The following is a 20,255-nucleotide window of genomic DNA, read 5'->3' on the forward strand; positions in this document are numbered from 1 at the left end:
CCTGAACTCAGGAAACTCACAACTGTGTCTACCCTCATCGGATCATACAGCAAGCTAAACACTAAATTTAAATGCACAAGTATCACTTCTCTAATGGACTTATTGAAAGACATATTCCAAACATCTAGTAGTAGAAACCAGTGCTTTTTTCATGCTTTGAGACTAGGTGTGTGATGGAATATCAATGCATGCAGAGCCAGTAAGAAGTGCACCAGTGAGTTTAAGTGCTAAAACCAGAAGTTCTCCAGTTTAGATCTGTCCTCAGGATATGCCTTGGTGCCTAAATGACTGTATTCTGGAATAGAGATCCCTGAAGAGTTGCACTAAGGATAACATGGCAACCCCATATGCGAGAAATCACAATTTTGCCAAATGACTATTAAAAAACAGCAGCACAACTTACCTGTCCTGGAGTATAGACTAGCTCTCTGCTCCGGACAAGTTCCAATGATGATTCTGAAGGAGACTCAAATCTGTGCCATTGGATGACCTAAAATTAAAAAGTTTAGGATCCCTGCTGTCTGACTGCTGCTCCTAACCTTACTATCTGGGCCACTGAGCACATAATTCCATAGCTCATTTAAAAACAAGTTCCACACCATTCTTTCATTGCAGGTCACCTTTAAGTAGTTAGAGGATTTCTTTCCCAGTGTGATTTGAAAACCAGCAGGAGATGCGACATGTGGAGCTTTAGCTAGCAAATTAGTCACCGTGCCTTTGGATGAAAAGGCTCAAATAAGAATCAGGAGTTTGGAGAATAAATTTAGTACCTGGGGACGAAGTTGAAAGGTTATGGAGGAATAATAGGTCCCAAAGAGAATGAAGAGCTGAGGCTGGGAAACTGCATCTGTAATGGCAGAGAAACACACAGTGTGTCCCCAGAGAAGAACACGGAGTTTAATGGCAGCATTTAATGTTTTACTCCACATTCTAGCAATAACTATTCTATATTCCTCTGCCAGTATTTCACCACCCCCACGTCGAAGCCAGACTGTACTGTCAAGGGGAATGCTAGATAATTTATTCAGAGTGCCTAAGAATGTCTGCCCATATTTTTGATGTGTTCTCAACATATTGCTTGTTCCTCTTCTTTATGACTAGAAGGGACCCTCAACATTCTTACGGTGTCGCACCGGGTTGTGGGATGGAAAAGGGGAAGACCCACTGCTTTAGAAGGTTTCCTGGCACCAACATAATGGAGACTGAAGAGGGTGACTGGGTGTGTTTTTTATCAAGTCAGTGATCTTCTCTAAAACTGGGTTGAGAGTAAATACCCAGCCAAAACTGTCCCTGTGCTTCGGGCTGTTTGAAAAGAGGAGTGACATTTCAGTGCACCCAAGAAGGTGAGCTAAGCCTCTGAACTTTTGGATGTCGGTCTACAATGAACCTTTTGAGGTTTGGCCACCAGTAGACTAGAAGGGCTTAGGGGTTTGAGCAGGGGACGGGAAGCCAGGAGACCTGGGTTTTATTCCTAGTTCTGCCACTGACCTACTGTCTGACCACGGGCGAGTCATTTCACCTGAACCTCTGAAACAGAACTTTAAATCATCTAGATTGCAACACCTATGGCAACTTTCTTTATTGCCATCCCTTTTCTCCCCTTCACCCCAAGGTGCACAAAGAGCTTCGGGTCTCCAAAGAGCCTAATCCTGCAGCTTGCTATGGGCCCTTGATCCCCATTGACTTCACAGGGATACGTCCTACACCAAAATCAGCACTGTCCCCAGGGTGTTGGAAAGAAGTTATTTTAGCAGGAAAAACATCCCTGTTAGAAAGCCTCCTGCTTCTGTTGTCTCAAGCAGATCAATAAGCCGGAGATACCATTCATTCTGCAGTGAAACGTGAGATAGTTGAAAGAAATGTAAGTGCTTGAGGAGGCGTTATTGCATCCCCAAACACCTTAGCTTTATAGCAAGAGTTTATCACTCACTGGGGATCGGAATTATTACTTCAAAGAACAATACAACTTCAGTGTAAAAACGAGGGAAAGGGGACTTATTGCCTACTTCCTTTTTTATTCCCCCCCTCTTCCCCCGCAGTGAAACCAGTGTATAATTCCTCTGCAACTGCTTGGTAAGGAACATCAACTATAACAATTATTTGGCAGGTAGAGTACAGGGTTTGTTTGGAGTTAAGGTCCTTATACAATGGGAGCATGTTTATTACTCATCAATCCCACAGCGCCACCTCTGGGCCTGCAACCTGTGATAGCGGCATGGTGCTGGACCATAGCATTCATCATGGAACCGGATTGTCAGCATTTACCAGTGAACTGCAGAGTCTTTACATGGTTATTAGTGACCTTTAAAAAAAACCAAGTTTCTGGTTCCATGTTCCTTGCCAGCTGGCAGAGGGAAGTGCCGGGACTGAACCGTTTTTTTTTTTTTAAACTAAAAACAAATGATGTTTCCTACAAAGGTTAGCTTTTCCTCCCACACTGACTTGAGGAGGAGACAGTATTTATCATAATAGCAGGGCAATTTAATTTATGAAATGTCCGAAGAGATTGTCCTCCAAGGGCTTCAGGTAAAAATACAAACTGGAAAAAAAACCTTCAAGCAGCTTTGATATGCACATCCTCACACCCTCACCCCAGCTGTGCTTAGCCCCTTCCTGAGGGTAGAGTTGGGGTAGGTTTCTACCACTCCTTGTGCACTCAAGTTTGAAGAGAAAAGCCCAAGGCACATGCAAGGAGATGTGAGCTTAAGCCTGATTCTCACCCTGGTAATTAGGGGCCTGAACCAAAGCCCATTCAAGTTGATAGGAGTCTTTCCATTGATTTCAATGGGCTCCGTACCAGACCCTCGGCACTTAGCTACACACTCCCCTCTAGACTTCACTCTTGCAGGAGTAACATGGGGTCCATCCAGCAACACTCTCATTCATGTAGGATCAGGTTCTCCACACGTCCCTTTTCACCTAGGGCCTGTAGGCACCATACCTACCCTGTGTCGGAACAAGCCCTTGGTAACACTAGTACATCATGCAACTACCGAAACAGCATGCGCGGGAAGAGTGGGGGGGCAGCCTACATGGGATCTTCAGATACATCATCTCTCTGCACAAACCTTAATGCCAAAGTGATTCTGTACATACACCATCAGATTTACCTACGGACCAACTGCTTTTCCTTTCTTTTGCAAGCAAAACAATGGCCCTCACTGTCTCTGCTTTGAGGCTAAGATCAAGCATAACGGCAGCTGATGGGGCCTAGCTCAGGAATCTGCTTTGCCCTTGATGATCTAATAGTCCTTGCCAGCTCTTCTTCTATTGCTCCTCCCCTCCCCCCAGTGCAGGAGCATCTTCAGATAGAAACATCAGGTGCTTTGAAACAGACAGTGCCCATACAGCATGAACCCCTAAGGAATCCCCTGCTCACACCGAAATGGGAGCCATGACAGCAAATGAAAAACAAGACATTCTCGCAGCCTGATGGCCAAGATGTTTAAAGGAGCGGAGATGAAAATGCAGTGCAGAAAAACAGCCTAATGTGCACAAAACCCTCCACTCCAGAATCAACGTGGATGTGGACCCTGAGCTCGCTCCCATATGCAGGGGATGCTCGCGCAGTTATTCATTCAGAATGGATTTGAACAAGATCAGGCTATTGGAGTGGACGGAGTCATGTCCTGGGTTTGAAAAATTCACCTTGCCAGAGAGCCCGATAAGAATGATGGAGGGGGAAGAGCCACTGGCAAGTTCAAGTATCCCCTCCCCGCCCATCACCTACCCTACACACTCCACCACCACCACTCCCAACTGCTGGGTGCATAACCAGCATGCAATCCCTGGGCACCACTTGAGGGCTTCTCTGGCTGCTTGCGGTCTGATCATTCTGAAGCCTCAACCTCCTCTGGGCTGCTTCAAGGAAGGAGGAACTCTGTCCTTCCTTCCCCCCCCCTCTTCCCACCCCCCCAAGCCTCCGCCCTGTTGGCTGGATTCCCACACCTCTAAAAGCCTCCCAACTCTTGCATGTGGGGGAGGGTCTCTCCTACTCTCCCCCTTCACTAGCCTGATGGCTGCTGGGAAGGCCTTTCCAAACGATTATGCCCTGCAGGAATTAATGGCTAAACTCACCCACACACCAGGGAAACAATTTGCCACTCACCGGAAATTAGCAATGTTGGTTTTTTTATTCCCTGGCTATACCAATTGGATGGGCCTAAACATAGTCCGATCTATCACAGCTAGGGTTACCATTCGTCCGGATTTACCCGGACATGTCCTCCTTTTCGTGCTAAAAATAGCGTCCGGGGGGAATTTGTAAAGCACTCACAATGTCCGGGATTTCCCCCCTCCCTGGCAGAGCAGAGCAGAGCAAGCGGCTGGGAGGGCTGCAGGAAAGTCCCGGGCTGGACTCAGGAGCAGCTGTAGAGGAGCCGGATCCGCCCTGCATTCTGAGCCAGCAGCTCTCCCCTGCAACCCGGTCCGGCAGCACTGTGCAGGGCCAGGGACCGGGTTTTGTTGTGCTGGGGAGCTCAGCCACGTGTCCGGCTCGGCTCGCACAGAGCCCAACACCCTGTTCTGAGCAGCAGGGTAAGGGGGGGCAGGAGAAGGGACAGGGAGGTTCTGGAGGGGGCAGTCAAGAAACGGGGGGGGGGGGCTTTTTGGGGGGAGTGGAGAAAGTTTTGGGCAGTCAGGATACAGTCCTGGGGGGCAGTTGGGGGGGGGTCTTAGGAGGGGGCAGTTAGGGGACAAGGAACAGGGAGTCTTAGGTAGGGGGTGGGGTTCTGGAGGGCAGTTAGGAGCAGGGGTCCCAGGAGGGGGCAGTCAGGGGACAAGGAGCGGAGTGGGGGGCTGGGAGTTCTGGGGGGGGGGCTGTCAGGGGGCAGGAGTGGGGAGAGGGATCGGAGCAGTCAGGGGACAGGGAGCAGAGGAGTTTAGATGGGTTGGGAGTTCTGGGGGGGGCTGTCAGGGGGCAGGAGTGGGGAGAGGGATCGGAGCAGTCAGGGGACAGGGAGCAGAGGGGTTTAGATGGGTTGGGAGTTCTGGGGGGGGCTGTCAGGGGGCAGGAGTGGGGAGAGGGATCGGAGCAGTCAGGGGACAGGGAGCAGAGGGGTTTAGATGGGTTGGGAGTTCTGGGGGGGGGCTGTCAGGGGGTGGGGAGTGGTTGGATGGGGCGTGGGAGTCCCAGGGGTCTGTCTGGGGGTGGGGGTGTGGATAAGGGTTGGGGCAGTCAGGGGACAAGAGGCAGGGAGGCTTAGATAGGGGGTGGAGTCCTGGGGGGCAGTTAGGGGCAGGGGTCCCAGGAGGGGGCAGTCAGGGGACAAGGAACAGGGGGAGGGTTGGGGGTTCTGGGGGGGCGGGAAGTGGGAGGGGCGGGGGCGGGGCTAGGGCGGGGCTCCTCCCGTCCTCTTTTTTGCTCGCTGAAATATGGTAACCCTAATCACAGCCAATACAATGTACATCAATAAGGGCTTCCCTGCTCAGCCCTCTTTGGAACTGCAAAGTGCTGTCCTTTGGGTAATACACCAAGCACTGCACATTGCAGGAGAGTGGGTTTCGAAACAGCCCTCTCTGTTGGACTAGAATGGTTTTATAAATAGGTAAACTGAAGTACAGAGAAGGAGAAAGTGACTTTTCCCAGAGCATATGTTAAGTCAGTGGCAATGCCAGAAGTCCTGACTCCTAGTCCCATCACTGCAGGCCCCATTCCATCCTCTAAGAAATAAGAGCCATTTCCCCAAATTTACAGGTATTTGGAAAGTGTCCAGTTCCTGTAATCTCCCCCACTCTAGCACTGACAGAATCCGAAGTGACACCGTCTACTGTAAATAAACTTGGAGTGGGGGAATCCCGCAAATGAGCTGTTCAGAGAACCATGTGTGGCTAATTGTGTTTGCCCGTTAGACACAAAGCAGGTCCATCATGCACAGTGCAGTGATGGAGTACTGGACATTGTGTATCCTGGTGCCATAGGACCACACAGCTGCAATTTGTTTAACTGCAGCACAAGATGACTGATCAAGCCCTGGCAGGAAATAATAGATTGGATCCCTCTGAAAGCAGAGCAGACAGTGATTGCTATGATTTATGCTCCCCACTGAGGCGGCTTATTGCAAGCAGATACAGGATATTTACTGTCATCTGCAACCAATTTCTGTTCCTTTTTCTGCCAGACCGAATGAGCTATTTATGTGGGAGGAGGGGAAGAAAGGACAGAACCTGCTGCTGATTGGACCAGACTCTTTTTTTCGTTTCCAGCAGAATTTTTAGCTGAGTTATAAACCTCTAAGGCAAGGGTCTCAAACACGCGGCTCGGGGGGCCGCATACGGCCCATGAGGTTATTTTCTGTGGCCCGCGAGCTCCTCGCAGCCCCCTCCCACCCTCCCCCAGCGTTTACCTAGAGCGGCTCCAGCCCGACGCGCACCGGGGGCAGGGCAGGCTCCCTGCGTGCCTGCACTGCCCTGAGCCCCCTGCCGCACCCTGACCCCCTGTCCTGAACCTCCCGCTGCACCCCGCACCCCAACCCCCTGCCCTGAGCCCCCGCCGCACCCTGCACCTTGACCCTCTGCCGCACCCCTCCTACACTCCACACCCCAACTCCCTGCCCTGAGCCCCTGCCACACCCCTGGGGGCAGGGAGGGGGCAGAGTTGGGGTCGGGATTTTAGGGAAGGGGTTGGAATGGGGGCAGGGAAGGGATGGGAAGAGGCGGGGCCTCATGGAAGGGGTGGAGTGGGGGGGGGGCCGAGGGGGGGAGGTGTCAGTAAATGTGGCCCTCGGGCCAATGTACTAGTTCTCATGTGGTCCTCGTGGTCATTTGAGTTTGAGACCCCTGCTCTAAGGTTAGATGGGCATAATAAAGAAAGTGCTGATACCCAGGAACTACAGTGGAGAGTATCAACCCAGGTGTGGCGTAAGGATGGTCCTGAGGTTACAACATTGGACTAGGACTCCTAAGAACGGGGATCTGTTCCTGGCTCTGTCACTAACTCTAATGATGGGAAAGCTACACAGAATCCAAGCTCAAAAGTGCCTGAGGGACAGATCCTCAAAGGTATTTAGGTGCCTACGGATTTCAACACACTAATCGACACGTTTTAATGGTTACCAACCAACAAGAATCAACCTCTCTTTAGGAAAATAACTAAAAATGACAAACACAAAACAAGACTACAATCGATTATTTGAATCAAGGTTTGCTGCTGCTGCTGATTTAAATCATTAAAATAAAGTGATTTAAATCAATCCACTCTGAAAGGTGTCTAATTCTCCATGGGTGTGCACTCAGCACTTTCTGAACTGTAGGGCCCTCTAAGATCTCTCACATAACAGCCAGACTGGGTCAGACCAAAGGTCCATCTAGCCCAGCATCCTGTCTTGCGACAGTGGCCAATGCCAGGTGCGTCAGAGGGAATGAACAGAACAGGGAACCATCAAGTGATCCAAATCATCAAGTGATCTCTCAAGCTGAGCACTCAGCATCACATGTCACTTTGAAAAACCTTGGCCTACTAGTATAAGCCCATCGCTGTGGTATCTGGCTGTGTTACCCAAACAGAAAACAAAGCGCAGCGGGCACTGTTTGGGGAAAGCAAACATTTACTCTACTAAAAGGCCAGATCCTGCAAAGTGCAGAGCCCTCTCACCCCCGAGCTTCAAGCAGGCCAGGGTATAAAGCACAACATCCACGCAGAGACACTCTGGGGCAGGTGATCTGCAGTAATCAAGAGCGGTTGTTGATACAAGGTGACACACAAATCCAGGTGTCAGGGAAATTTGCAAACGGGAGACTGTTTTTGCAAATTTCACTCCGTGAAAGAGGTCATGTAAAGCAACTTTAGTCAAATTGGATCGTCTCCAGGGCCTGGGACAGGATCCTGCACACCTCCCTCAAGCAAACGCGAACTCTTCCTACTGAAGTCAATGAGACTCCATGCCTGAATACACGCCACTCGTTGAGCAAAGGGAGCCAGGATCAAGCCCCTGGTTTGCAGAAGAGCCCACACATAGGTCACTGCTGTATATTTGACTACTGAGGACCAAACACAGAGTTATTTATTTAATGAATTTTGCTAACCAAATTCACCCGCGTCATTCTCACCTCTTTTAATTCTATTTGACAAGACTTGTTTGGGACCTGCCACTGCAAGATTCTCTCTCGCTTTCCCCTCCAGCTCCCTGTGGCCGTTTTAAATTTCCTGGGAAGCATTAGCTCTCAAACACCAAAGCCATGGCTAGAATCCTGCTGCTGTACCTGAGTTTGGGCTGCTCCGCGGCCCATGGACGCACGTGCATGTCGGCTCAGTTTAAAAAGCCGGGTGATTATATCCTGGGAGGCTTGTTCCCTTTTGGAATGAATACCATGAACCTGAGCGAGCGACTGGAGCCCAGCGTCGTCGTGTGTGAAAGGTAAGACGGGATCTGTCAAGGATATCATCCTAATTGGCATAGAGTGACTTTGGTCACCCGGGGGGGGGGAAGAGGAGGAAAGGGCTTTTATGTAGCAAACAATCCGATGTCTTAGTCACATAGGAGGACGCTGGAGGCGAGTTAGGAAGAAAGAGCGCTATGGGGCACTGAGGGCATTGCCATGGTGATGGCAGGTGCTGGAATGGGAAATCTTCGGCACGCTCCTGCTGATGTTATTCACTCCCTCCACACAGATTTTGGTCAGAGATTTTAATGGTGCTGGCCTGTTCGGTTGCTAACACTGAAAGGATTCTACTGTCTGCCAGGATGGTTTCAATATGTTGTGGGTTTAGACAGAGCTGTAAGTGTGCCCTGGACTCTGACAGATCATGATGGTTTCTTATTGCATTTGTAACCCGCTGGGAAGCTCACCATGCCTATTGGGGGAAGATGCTTACAAACAAGGATAATAAGATCCCAGAGAGGCGATGAGCACCCTCCACTCTCTCCAAATTCAGCCAGAGACGAGGATGTTCAGTACCTTGCATGATTGGGCCACATGCACTTACACATTCCTATCCCTGCTCAGCAAAGCATTTAAGCACCTAGACTTTAAGGCCAGAAGGGACCATGGTGATATTTCGTCTGACCTCTGCAGGCTGCAAGTGATAAAACTTCACTCACCCACTCCTGTAATAGACCCCTAACCTCTGGCTGAGTTACTGCCGTCCTCAAATCAGGGTTTGAAGACATCAAGTTACAGAGAATTCACCGTTTACGCTACTTTAAACCTGCACGTGCCCCGTGCCCCACGCTGCAGAGGAAGGCGAAAAACCACCAGGTTTCTGCCAATCTGATCTGGGGGAAAATTCCTTTCCAACCCCAAATATGGCGCTCAGTTAGACCCTGAGCATGTGGGCAGGACCCACCAAGCAGACACCTTAACTCTAAGTGCAGGCATTCAAATCAATGGGAGTTAAGAACATGCTTGTGTGCTTTGCTGAGTCAGAGCCTACATGAAAAAAGGTAAAGCTGAAAAGTGAGCAAATTCTTCCTCGGCCAGTACCTGCTGTGTTAAAGCCTCAGAACACAGACGCAATCCAGACTTTTGTGAAACGGGCGACATTTGAACAAGGGACCCCAAACCCTGGTGACACTTGAATTCGGAGACGATTCCACAAGCAGAGACACAAGCCAGCCTGGGCGCAGTAATTCTGGATTACTTTTTGCTTTGAGTCAACTCCCAGGAAAAGCCAGCCTCAGAGGAAGTCAACCTCACCCGGATCAAACATGGGGGGGAACTCCAGACACCAACTCCAGGGAGCAATCAGCCACATTTCACAGTGTACAGTCATACAATAGTCATTACGCTGTAGCTGAATGCTGTAGGCAGGTCTCAGCACACTAGCTCTTACCTGTGGACTTGTGATTGATATGTCTTTGTCAGGTTCACCAAATTAGTCACATTTACAGGGACGATATAGGCTGCCAACAACCCCAGACCACAATGGCAATATGTATACACACTTCCATTTGCAAGGAGTGGAAAACAGACCCTTGTGTCCCATCCACTGTCTGACCGCTGTAAAGGACAGAACTGAAGTCAACAGCACACTCCACACACAATGGTCTAGTGGTTAACTCGTAGGGAGTCAAGGGCACTGGGTTCGAATCCCATCTCTGCCACAGACCTCTTGTGTGACGCAGGATGAATCAATTCCCCGCTCTGTACTTCAGTTTTCTCCCCTGTGAAATGCAGAGAATATATTTACCTACCACCCAATGGGACTGCAAAGCTGAATTCATTAGTGCTTGGAGATCTTCAGGCAGAAGGTACAAAGTCTTACAACAGTCCTGGTTACAGTCAAGCTCTGCTGATAGTTAAGTCATCTCCTGTAGAACCTGGATTTGCTAGAGGCAGGCTCAGCTATACTGTTCTGCACGTCTGTGCTAACTCACGGCTGCCGAGAGCTCAAAGAGCATAGAATAAATTCATCCCTAATGCAACGGCACCGATCAGTCTGGCTTCATGTAGTTCTAGGTCTCTCCTTTGCTGTTTCCCCTACCTGCAGGTTATATGCTTCTGGCCTGATCTGGGCTCTAGGGATGAAGTTTGCCATCGATGAAATCAACAACTCCACTTCCCTCCTCCCGGGAATAAAACTGGGCTATGAAATCTACGACACCTGCTTAGAGCCAGTGGTGGTCATACAGCCTAGCTTGTTATTCCTGACGAGGGAGGGCAGCACTGGGATCAGAGTCCTGTGCAGCTACACTGACTACCAGACCCGAGTAACAGCTGTGATTGGGCCTTACGTGTCAGACCTCGCTCTGATTACAGCCAAGCTCTTCGGCTTCTTTCTAATCCCGCAGGTAAGTCTTTGGAGAATCACAGCTTTTGCATTATAGGTGTTTGGACCAATGAGCGTGAAAGGAAGAATTGTCTAGTGGTTAGAGCATTAGCCTGGGCCTTGGGAGACCACAGACATCGGTAAGTTACTTCGTCTCTCTGTCCCGTATCTGTAAAATAGGGCCTACCTCTCAGGGGCGCGTGGATGAATGCACTGATGACTGTGGGGCTCAGACACTGCGCTGATGGAGGGCTGTCGAAGTAAGACAGAGGAGTTGTGTGTTTCCCGATCACTCGCGAGCTCCCTGGCTGGTGCCAGCACATAGCTCTGGAAATGGAAGCCGCCTCGCTGTACAAGTTGCTGCTGTTGATCTAATAGGTCTAAACGCTGCTCCCTGGGTAGCGTTTGGGCCTCAGCCTAGGAGGTGCTGAGCACTCTAGATTCCTATCAGTGGAATCAAGGGGGCTCGGCCCCAGGCCCTCTACCTACAGAGGGCAGCTCAGTTTCTTGATAACAGATCCCCTTTAAACAGGCGGCCGAGTGAAAATGCAGAGTGAGGAAATGACCAGCAGTGGCTGTTTATATACCGGGGAAAGTCACTGATTTTCATCCTTATGCCTGCAGTCCTCGCAGTCCTCCCAGTCACTCAACTTCCTTCCTTCTTATGCCTTTACCGTGAACCTGTCTTTTAGGCACCCAGCGCTATCCGATGTAATGGCACTGGGAGACAGGCTGGAGTTGGTGGTTCTAGCCCTGCGTGTTCTCCCGGACTAGCTTTGCTCTCACAGGGTACATCTACACTGGAGCTGGAGCTGGAATTTCCAGCGTGGGCGGACGTAGGCACACTAGCTCTGTACAAGCTAGAGAACTATAAACAGCAGCGCAGGTGGCAGGATGGCTGGCCTCCCCGAGTACAATCCCATCCGACATCCTAGGTGCGTATTCAGGGTGGACAGCCCAGCCCTCAGCCTGCGCCTCCATGTCTACACGGCTGTTTTTAGCAAGTTAGATCAAATCAGAGCTAGCACGGGTCTGTCTGCCCAAGATGGAAATTACACCTCCAGTCCAGACAAGGTGGGTGAGGTCGTATCTTTGATTGGACCAACTTCTGTAGGTGAAAGAGACAAGCTGAGCTCTCTGTGGCTTGAAAGTTTCTCTCTCACCAGCAGAAGTTGGTCCAATAAAAGATATTCCCTCCCCCACCTTCTCTCTCTAATATCCTGGGACTGACGTGGCTACCACCACACTGCATACCTCCAGTCCAGTGCAGACGTATCCAGATACACTGGTCTCTCCCCCATTTCCAGGTCAGCTACGGAGCCAGCAGTGAGAAACTCAGCCAAGAGGAGTATTACCCGTCCTTTTTCCGGACCGTTCCCAGTGACAAGAGCCAGTCGAAAGCCCTGGTGCAGCTGCTCGACAAGTTTGAATGGAACTGGATCGCAGCCATCGGGAGCGAAAACGAATATGGCCGTGAAGGCGTAGGCACCTTCTCTAGCTTGGCCACAGCCCAGGGCATCTGCATAGCCTATGAGGCATTGATTCCTGCTGACCCATCGGTCCCACAAGATCACAAGAAACTGGAGAAAATAATCAAGTACATCAATGAGACCCAGGTGAATGTCATTGTCCTCTTCTCCGTGGACAGGCCAGCGAAGGCTCTGCTGGAACAGTGGATCAGTCATGGCTTCAGCCAGAAGGTCTGGATTGCCACTGAAGCCTGGGTGATGTCTGACATAGTCACCTCCATCCCTAACATCCAAACCATTGGGACCGTCATCGGCTTTACCATCAAGGGCGGCATTGTACCTGGCTTTCAAGACTACGTTGCTGACCTCTTCGCATCCGTCCAGCAGGAGAGTTTCTGCCGGGCTTCCTGGGAGTACAGCCGCGATGCCGACTCCGCTGTGCTGGGCCCGCAGTGCAGGCAATGCGACAACGTTTCCCTGCACGACATCGCTCACTTGCTAGAGAACCAGCAGACCTACACGGTGTACGTCGCGGTCTACAGCGTGGCCCACACGCTGCACCAGGCGCTGGGGTGCACGGAGGAAGGGTGCCCAAAAGCGACTGTCAAGTCCTGGCAGGTGAGTGAGGGCCGGAGTCTCAGCAGCAGCTTTTCCGCTCCCACCCGTCTGTCCCGCTGCCCAGCTCTCTCCCATCGGTCCTTTTCCACATGCTAAGATTAATCCTCCTCACTGTCTCCCACCACGAGCCCATCACCGGAGCCACACTGACCAACTCCTTTACTCAGGCATAGGGTCATCATGCCATTGGCTCACCAGGTCCAGTTTCCTGCCTCCGGCAATGCCCAAAATGTGGTCTAGTGGTCTGGGAGTCAGGAGACCCCGATTCTATTCCCGTCTCTGCCATGGACCTTCTGGGTGACTTCCAGGCAAGTTACTTGCCCTCTGTGTGCCCCCGTTTCCGCAGCTGTAAAACTGGGATAGTGATACTTTGAGATCTACAAATGAACAGCTCTGTGTACGAACCACGTATTTATTAACACAACCCCACACTGCAATAAAGGGCCGTTAAACATGCAGCAGGTCACCAAGTCAGTTCCACGCCATGGATAATGCTTGGTCAAGGCTTTAAAAAAAGGGGAAATTCCCTCCTGAGCCCGGCAGTTAAGAGCTGATGTCCAGAAGCCTAAGAGCGGATGGCTGCTATCTTAGCCTGCACAGGTGACAAGTGATTTCAATCAGAAAATGGGACATTCATACTCAGCCCACTGCCACACTCAGAGTGGGTCTGTCTCCCATGCAATGTAAACCCAGGATTAGTAGAACTTGCGCCAGCAGATCCTGGGTTTGTGTGTCTACACTCATTCGTACCCCCAGGTAGGAATCCTTGAACCTGGGCTCCAGCATCTACACTGCATTATGCAGGCCTGAGGCCAACCTGCTGTATCCTAGACTTCCTAGTGCCCTCCCACAACGTGGCCTGCTCTAGCCCTTTGTTCGTGGGGCAGCATGGGAAAATGTGACTGTCCACCAAACTTGACCGTCCAGAGAACAAAGAAAGTCGGCCCATGGGAAAGTGGGATACTGTTGGTGGCCTTCCAGGGCATGAGTCACATGGGGCTGTGTCTATATTGCAAAGCAATAGGGCTTGAACCCTGGGTCCTGGCTCCATCCTCATGGAGCCCTGGGACCTTGGAGCTGAGTCCTGGATTAGGGTGATCTGTGTGTAGACGGAAGGCGGGGGGGTTAGCCTTGAGCCTGAGTTTGAACCCTGGGCTCACACTGCAGTGTAGACACACCCTGTACATGGCAGTCATGGGGTGTGGTTGCAGCTTGAGCAGCCACACCCTAGTTAGCGTTAACTGATTGAACTTGAGTCCCACCGCAGCAAGCTTCAGCATGGGTGGTACAAACCCACCCCAAACCCTGGGCAATTACTTGTGGGGTTAGCCTGGGCTGAAGCTCTTGCAGCCGCAGCTTTCCTGAGCTAGCTAGATTCAAGCTAGCTCTGCTACGTCAGGCCGGGCCGCAATCCCTCCCCAGCGATCGCAGTCCAGACGCACCCGATATTGGAGAGCGTTTGGCAAAAAGTCTCTCCGCCTCCCACCGCCCACCACGCATTCTCCCTTTTTCTCTGCAGCTGCTGGACATCATGGAAGAGCTTCAGTTCACCCTTGATAACCAATCATTCCAGATGGACCAGTTCCATAGCACCAACCAGGGCTACGACGTCATGTTCTGGAGCTGGCAGAAAAACAGCCTCCAGTATATACCCGTCGGAGACTACCGGGAGTCCTTGCGCATCGACACGGCCCAGATTCGGTTTCACACTGTGGATAGCCAGGTAAAGAGGGAGGGTGGAGGCGCTGCTAAATCACAACACCACGGTAACAAAGCTGCCCCTACCTACCCACCCAGCTTGCTCGCTGTGGCCATTCAGGACTTTATGGCTACAGCAGTCCTTCCTGCTCACAAATAGCTGTGTGAATCCTCCTTAGCAGTATAGGGACTCAGACACAGAGCTCTGGTCCTATCCAATAAGGGGCAGTGGTGCCCATACTCAGCCCGTGTGTTACAGTGTCGTCAAATATCGGCTGCTACTGCTGCTGAATGTCTGTGGCTTTGTTCATCTTCCAGAAGCCTGTATCCACGTGTTTTCGGCGGTGTGAACCGGGGCAGATTAAGAGAGTGAAGGGATTCCACCTCTGCTGTTATGACTGTATTGACTGTGAAGAAAACACCTACCAGAGCACCAAAGGTGAGGCTTGGGAAAAGCAACTGTCTGAATAACCCCTCTCCCAGCTGGCCACTGACTTTAGGGCCACACAACTTCCTAGAGCCTCTAAGGAAAATTGGTGTCCAATTCTGTGCTGTTCCTCTGAGAGGCCTGGTGCACAAAATGCAGACCATGGGGAGGAGCGACAAAGGTGACTTGAAGCCATCTTTGCCTGGCCTTATCCTGGGCCAGTGCTGCTCCCACCATAAGTTAGAGCAGCCCCGGGGTTGCTCCAATTTACAGCAGCCTCCAAAGGACCGAGTCACAGCTCCAGGTTTCTGTAGTGGCATGTGCTGCAGACATGTGCTCCTGCCCTTGGCCTGCTCCTAGTGTACCCCCTACAGTTGTGAATAGGCCAGGGTTGGTTATGCCAGCCCCATGGTGGGGGCATTTCCCCCCAGTGCCTTGTAACACCTTTGCAGCCCCTGTACACAGCTCGAGTGGCATGGGGAAGTGGGGGTGGGGTGGGTGAGCATCTTTCACTCGCCTATTGGTCTGCCCCTGCTACTGGCCCGTGCAGGATTGTTCCCTATGATCTATTCTCCAGTGCTTTGTCCAGCATCCTTCTGAAGACCTCAGGTGACAGCCAATGCGGGGCCAAAGCAGCGGAAGTGAGCCCATGGGACGGGATGGGATTTTTTTTAGTTTTGTGACAAGGTGAAAATGATCATTGTGACACAACCGAAGGGTCTTTTGGAAGCAGGGCTCCTGCCTGGGGAAGGGAGCAGAAGCAGAAAATACAGGGCTCGTTTGAGGGCAGACAGGGGAGGAGATTGGCTAGTCACAGGCTCTGGGGACCCTGAAGATGCTTGCATATTTCTGGGGATGGCACTTTGAAACTGGGGCTTGTAGGAATCGCATCGGCTGCTCCGTTCACCCGTGCCGGTGACCCGTCGTCACGAGCGGCCTGTGGCAGGGTCATTGCAGCCCAGAGCGATGGCGTGGAAAGCCGGGCCCAGTCTCACGTCCCCTCCTCATTGCTGGTTTGCAGAGGACTTGTTTTGTACTGACTGTCCAGAGCATCAGTGGTCACCTATTCGAAGCACCAAGTGTTACGACCGCAGCGAGAGGTACCTCTTCTGGGACGAGCCGCTCATCATCGGCTTGCTGGTCCTGATGCTCTTCGTCACGGTGCTGACCTGCCTGTCAGCAGTGCTCTTCCTGAAGAACCTCAACACGCCCCTGGTGCAGGCGTCCGGGGGCGCCAGGAGCATCTTTGCCCTGCTCTGCCTCTTGCTGATGTACCTCAGCTTGTGCCTCCACATAGGGAAGCCCAGCACAGCCGGTTGTATGGTCCAGCAGCCCCTCTACACCCTGTGCCTCAGCGCTTGCTTCTCCACCTTCTTAGTCAAGTCGCTGGAGATCGTCTTGCTCACGGAGTTCACAAGCTGTCCCAAAAGCTTCCTGCTCTGGGTGACCCAGAAGAGGGCCTGGCTCATTGTCGCCGTCACCTGCCTGGTTGAGAGCATGCTCTGTTTTTGGTACATCTACTCCAATCCAGCCCTCCCAGCGAGGGATTACAAGCTGCTGCACTCCCAGGTTCTGATCCGTTGTAGGGTTCAGTCCTGGTTCACCTTCATTCTGATCCACGGCTACACCGGCGGCCTGGCATTCATCTGTTTCCTCTGCACTTTCATGGTGCAGACCCCTGCCAAGAAGTACAACATTGCCCGGGGGATAACGTTCAGCATGCTGTCCTACTTTGTTACTTGGATCGCTTTCGTGGCCACCTATAGCACGGTGCACGCCACGCAGCAGCCCGCTGCGCAGATCTGCAGCGGGCTGCTGTGCACGCTGGGGCTCCTGGCCTCCTACTACCTCCCGAAATGTTACATCCTCTTGTTTAAGCCGGAGTGGAACACCGTGGCTTATTTCCAGTTACACCAAGAAGGGGCTTCATGAGAAGGATTCTCGCTAACCAGGCCTGTGCTTGGCTGCTGTGAAATAGAAGCGGGGAGGGCTTGAAATATTAGCGAGGGTGGTTTGGTTTGTAATGAATCCATGAGCTGCAGTCCAAAGACACAATTACTGTATAAAATACACACACAGCCCTACCTGGTAGACTGAAGACTAGAACCTTTCCAGCTCAAAAAAATATACATCTATCATAGGGTTCTGATGCCCCAGGCAACAATAATAGTAGGTCCCATATCCTCTTGGACCAATAAGCAGAGGGAGTCATTGCTGAGTCAGTCACCCCCATAAAGCCACCAACGTCACAGGTTCCATTTAACAAGCGTCCTAAGGTTCGGCTGCTTCTCGGCAGCATCTGTTCCTGTCGGGTCTGCACAGCTGAGCTGGGAACCTCACCAGACCCAGCGCCCTCAAAAGATTTCCAGGATTTCCCGCTTCCAGTCAGGGCAGAAATAAAAGCCAACCTGCTTCTCTCGTGCTATTTGTGTACATCCATTTCCGGTCCCGACCAGAGTATGGAAATGCAGGAGGGGCACAGAAAGAAGGGACAGCATGTGGTGGGGGAGGAGAGGACTTGCTCTCATGGAAGAAGCAGATGCTTAGCACCCCTCCAGTTTCAACAGGGTGCGTTTCTGATTCCAACTCAACGATGGGGGGAAAAATAGTTACGGCCCAGGAATTGCCGAGTACATATCTACAGATCCTTTATTACTGGTCTCCAAATATGCACCACAGGCAGCATGGATGGGGGAGAGAGAACCCACTGAAATGCCTCTGTATTGCTGCTAGGGTGATAACCAAGTCGAATCGTATTCAAGGATCAGTTCCTCCAGTCCCAGCAACTAGTTTAAAGGCTGGAGTTTGCTTCTGGCTTCCATTCTCCTGGGTGCTTTTTGGTATATATGTTTGCTCTGTTCCTAGCACACAAGCATGCTTTGCCACACACGGGGTTTGTAACTCCAAGCTAGCGTAACAGGACTGCATGTATTTCTACACATTTTGTGTCTATTAAAAAGGAATAAAACCAAGACATTCTGCAGCCTTGGATTTACTTTGTAGAAGTTACAGTGAATGAAATCATTTCATCATCTAAATCAGCGGCAGGCCAAAGTGGCCACCACCAAAACCCACAGAGACTCTGGATCCATCTCAGACCAATATAGAATATTGCATGCTGGGATCTGTCATTTCTTTGTGCTGCTCTTTTGCATTAAAGAGGAGGGTGGCTCCAATCTGCTCGAAGTTAGCTGTGACCCTCAGGTTCCTGGAAAATAGTGAACGTGGCCTTGGGTTGGGGCAATTTTTGCAGGCCCTTGATTTCACCTTGAGGAATACATAGAAGGAGGGCGAGGACATGGGAGGGGAAAGATACGGGAGAAGAGAACAAGAGTAGGTCAGACCTGAAATGGGCGGAAAGGGAGGAATTGGAACAAGAGAGTATAATTTTTCTCCTCATAACTGATATAAATTAATGCTGGAATCCCACCTGAGCATTCTGGTGACAAGCTTTCCTCTTACCATTTATACCTTCCCCAGGATCCTTCAGTATACAGGCAAGAGTGTGCTATTCCTTATTTACATCTATATCTACCACTGCATACATTTGTACTGAGACTTGTAGAGACCACATTTAGATCAAGTATAAGGGGGGAAATATCTGGCCCAATACAAGGGACATATTAATCATCTAAATTGGCTTTAGTTCATTTTTCGCCAAGCTGCCTTTGCAAAGAACATGGAAATGAATTGAAAATAGAAAATGCAAATCTCACCCTCCCGAGTCAAAGCAAAATGCTCCCACAGCCTCTGCAAACATGCAAAGGATCGGCCAAGAGACCCACTCCTCACCCAGTGGGACTGTTTGCATTGGGATAAAATAGCAACATCCTTGTTGCAAATTATGAACGACATGTAAAAAACCCCCTCACCTGTTCATGAAACAGGCTCGGGAAATGTCAGAGCAGTGGTTTGTCTAATTCAGCAACCTGCCACCACCAATGACGAATAGCAGCTCTTTTCAGAGGAAGGGGTAGGAAACCCTACAACGACAATTATGGAGTAACTAGCCCATAGAAGTTCTTTCAGAGCTGGTTAATGCTCTGAAACCTGCGGGTTTACATCGCCTCCATTTTAAAAAAAACCCTATCTAATGTAAATGGATGTTTCCATTGTCCATATAGTTGTCCAAATCTTTTTGAAACCCCACCAACCTCTTGGCATATTTCATTGCAATGAGTTCCACAGGCCAATTATTGCATTGTGGTTTGTCAGCCTACTACAAGCATCAGTCCAGGCTCCTTCAATTTGGCCCATTTCTTAGGGGCTACATCCAAACCCTAAAGATACGATTTTTTCGTACATCTGTGTTAATTGAATTAGATAGGAGTAAACAGAAATAGTAGGAACGTCTACTGCCACTTTCTAGCTCTATACATAGCTACAAACTTTCAGACCCTCGAGCTGATCTTTCTGCCAACTGCCTTTTTGGTTCATTTCTAATATATGGATTGCTCCAGGAGCATCTGCTGCCTGTGCAAAGCATTCCAGCCCTCATTCACACTCTGCGGAGAGAGAGAGATGCTCCGTGGAGGAGGAGGGGAAGCACAGAGAAAGCGTGCAAACTATTTATTGCAAATGTTACAAAATTCAAGAGAGGGAAAGGTTTGATCCCATAGGAAACAAATGCATTAAAATCAACACCCCCTCTCCGAAATGCTAAATACACCCGAAACGAAGATGGGACATTTATTCTTCGGTTACCTCTCAGCTGCTTCTGATACGTCACTGAATATTTTCTTAATGAGAGGTAGAACTCTGTTATAGAATACGCCTCTAGCGCTAGAAAGGACAACTTACGACGACTTCAGTAGGCTCTGGATTGGGTGAATCAGGGTTTTTATGACTGCAGGTGGTCAGGATCTCAGGGATACATCTCACCTGACCGATGGATGTACCTGTAGTGCAGCACCAGCGGGTAACGCCATGCTGAGGCATCAATTCAGCATTGTTTCACAGGGAAAAGGGCCTCCTACTGAATTAACATCACTTCCATCTTGGGCTTTCGTTGCTATCCTTCCCCCCACCCTGGTTAGCCCAGGAGATCCCAGCCCGACGGTGGCACTGCTGCCCACGGACATGCCAAAGCTTGCTCATCAAAGGCAAGAAAGAGGCGGAAGTTTCCTGCCACTCAGTGGCTACTTCTGTTTGGATTAGAGGGGGAGCTGCCTTAGGGCAGTTTGCATTCAGGCTACAGGGCTACAAAACCACTGTAATTATGGGCCTCGGCCAAAGCCCACTGCAGTTCCATTGACATTCCTGGGAAACGACTCTCGGCTTCTCTTCGTCTCAGTGCAGCATGGAGACTAGTCACGTTGGGCCAGATTTACAAAAGCCT

The 20,255-nt window shown here is 50.7% G+C and overlaps 1 protein-coding gene across 1 annotated transcript; it reads left to right on the plus strand.

Moving 5' to 3' along the window:
• The first annotated feature begins 8,175 nt into the window (after nucleotides 1–8,175).
• On the plus strand, nucleotides 8,176–17,820 carry TAS1R3 (taste 1 receptor member 3). The gene is made up of 6 exons (XM_054009453.1): nucleotides 8,176–8,354; nucleotides 10,427–10,727; nucleotides 12,013–12,792; nucleotides 14,312–14,515; nucleotides 14,809–14,929; nucleotides 15,939–17,820. Exons 1-6 carry the CDS (start codon nucleotides 8,176–8,178, stop codon nucleotides 16,847–16,849), a joined length of 2,496 nt encoding a protein of 831 aa, XP_053865428.1. The 3' UTR covers nucleotides 16,850–17,820.
• Nucleotides 17,821–20,255: the final 2,435 nt, after the last annotated feature.

The sequence above is a fragment of the Malaclemys terrapin genome, chromosome 19 (genome assembly GCF_027887155.1).
Source record: "Malaclemys terrapin pileata isolate rMalTer1 chromosome 19, rMalTer1.hap1, whole genome shotgun sequence".
NCBI classification, from domain to species: Eukaryota; Metazoa; Chordata; order Testudines; family Emydidae; genus Malaclemys; species Malaclemys terrapin.

Bases quoted from the DNA above. Each gene is read 5' to 3' on its own strand.
- TAS1R3 (XM_054009453.1), top strand. From the start codon at position 8,176: ATGGCTAGAATCCTGCTGCTGTACCTGAGTTTGGGCTGCTCCGCGGCC. The intron at 8,355-10,426 runs GTAAGACGGGAT...CCCTACCTGCAG, and splicing joins AGCGTCGTCGTGTGTGAAAG to GTTATATGCTTCTGGCCTGA. The intron at 10,728-12,012 runs GTAAGTCTTTGG...CCCCATTTCCAG, and splicing joins GCTTCTTTCTAATCCCGCAG to GTCAGCTACGGAGCCAGCAG.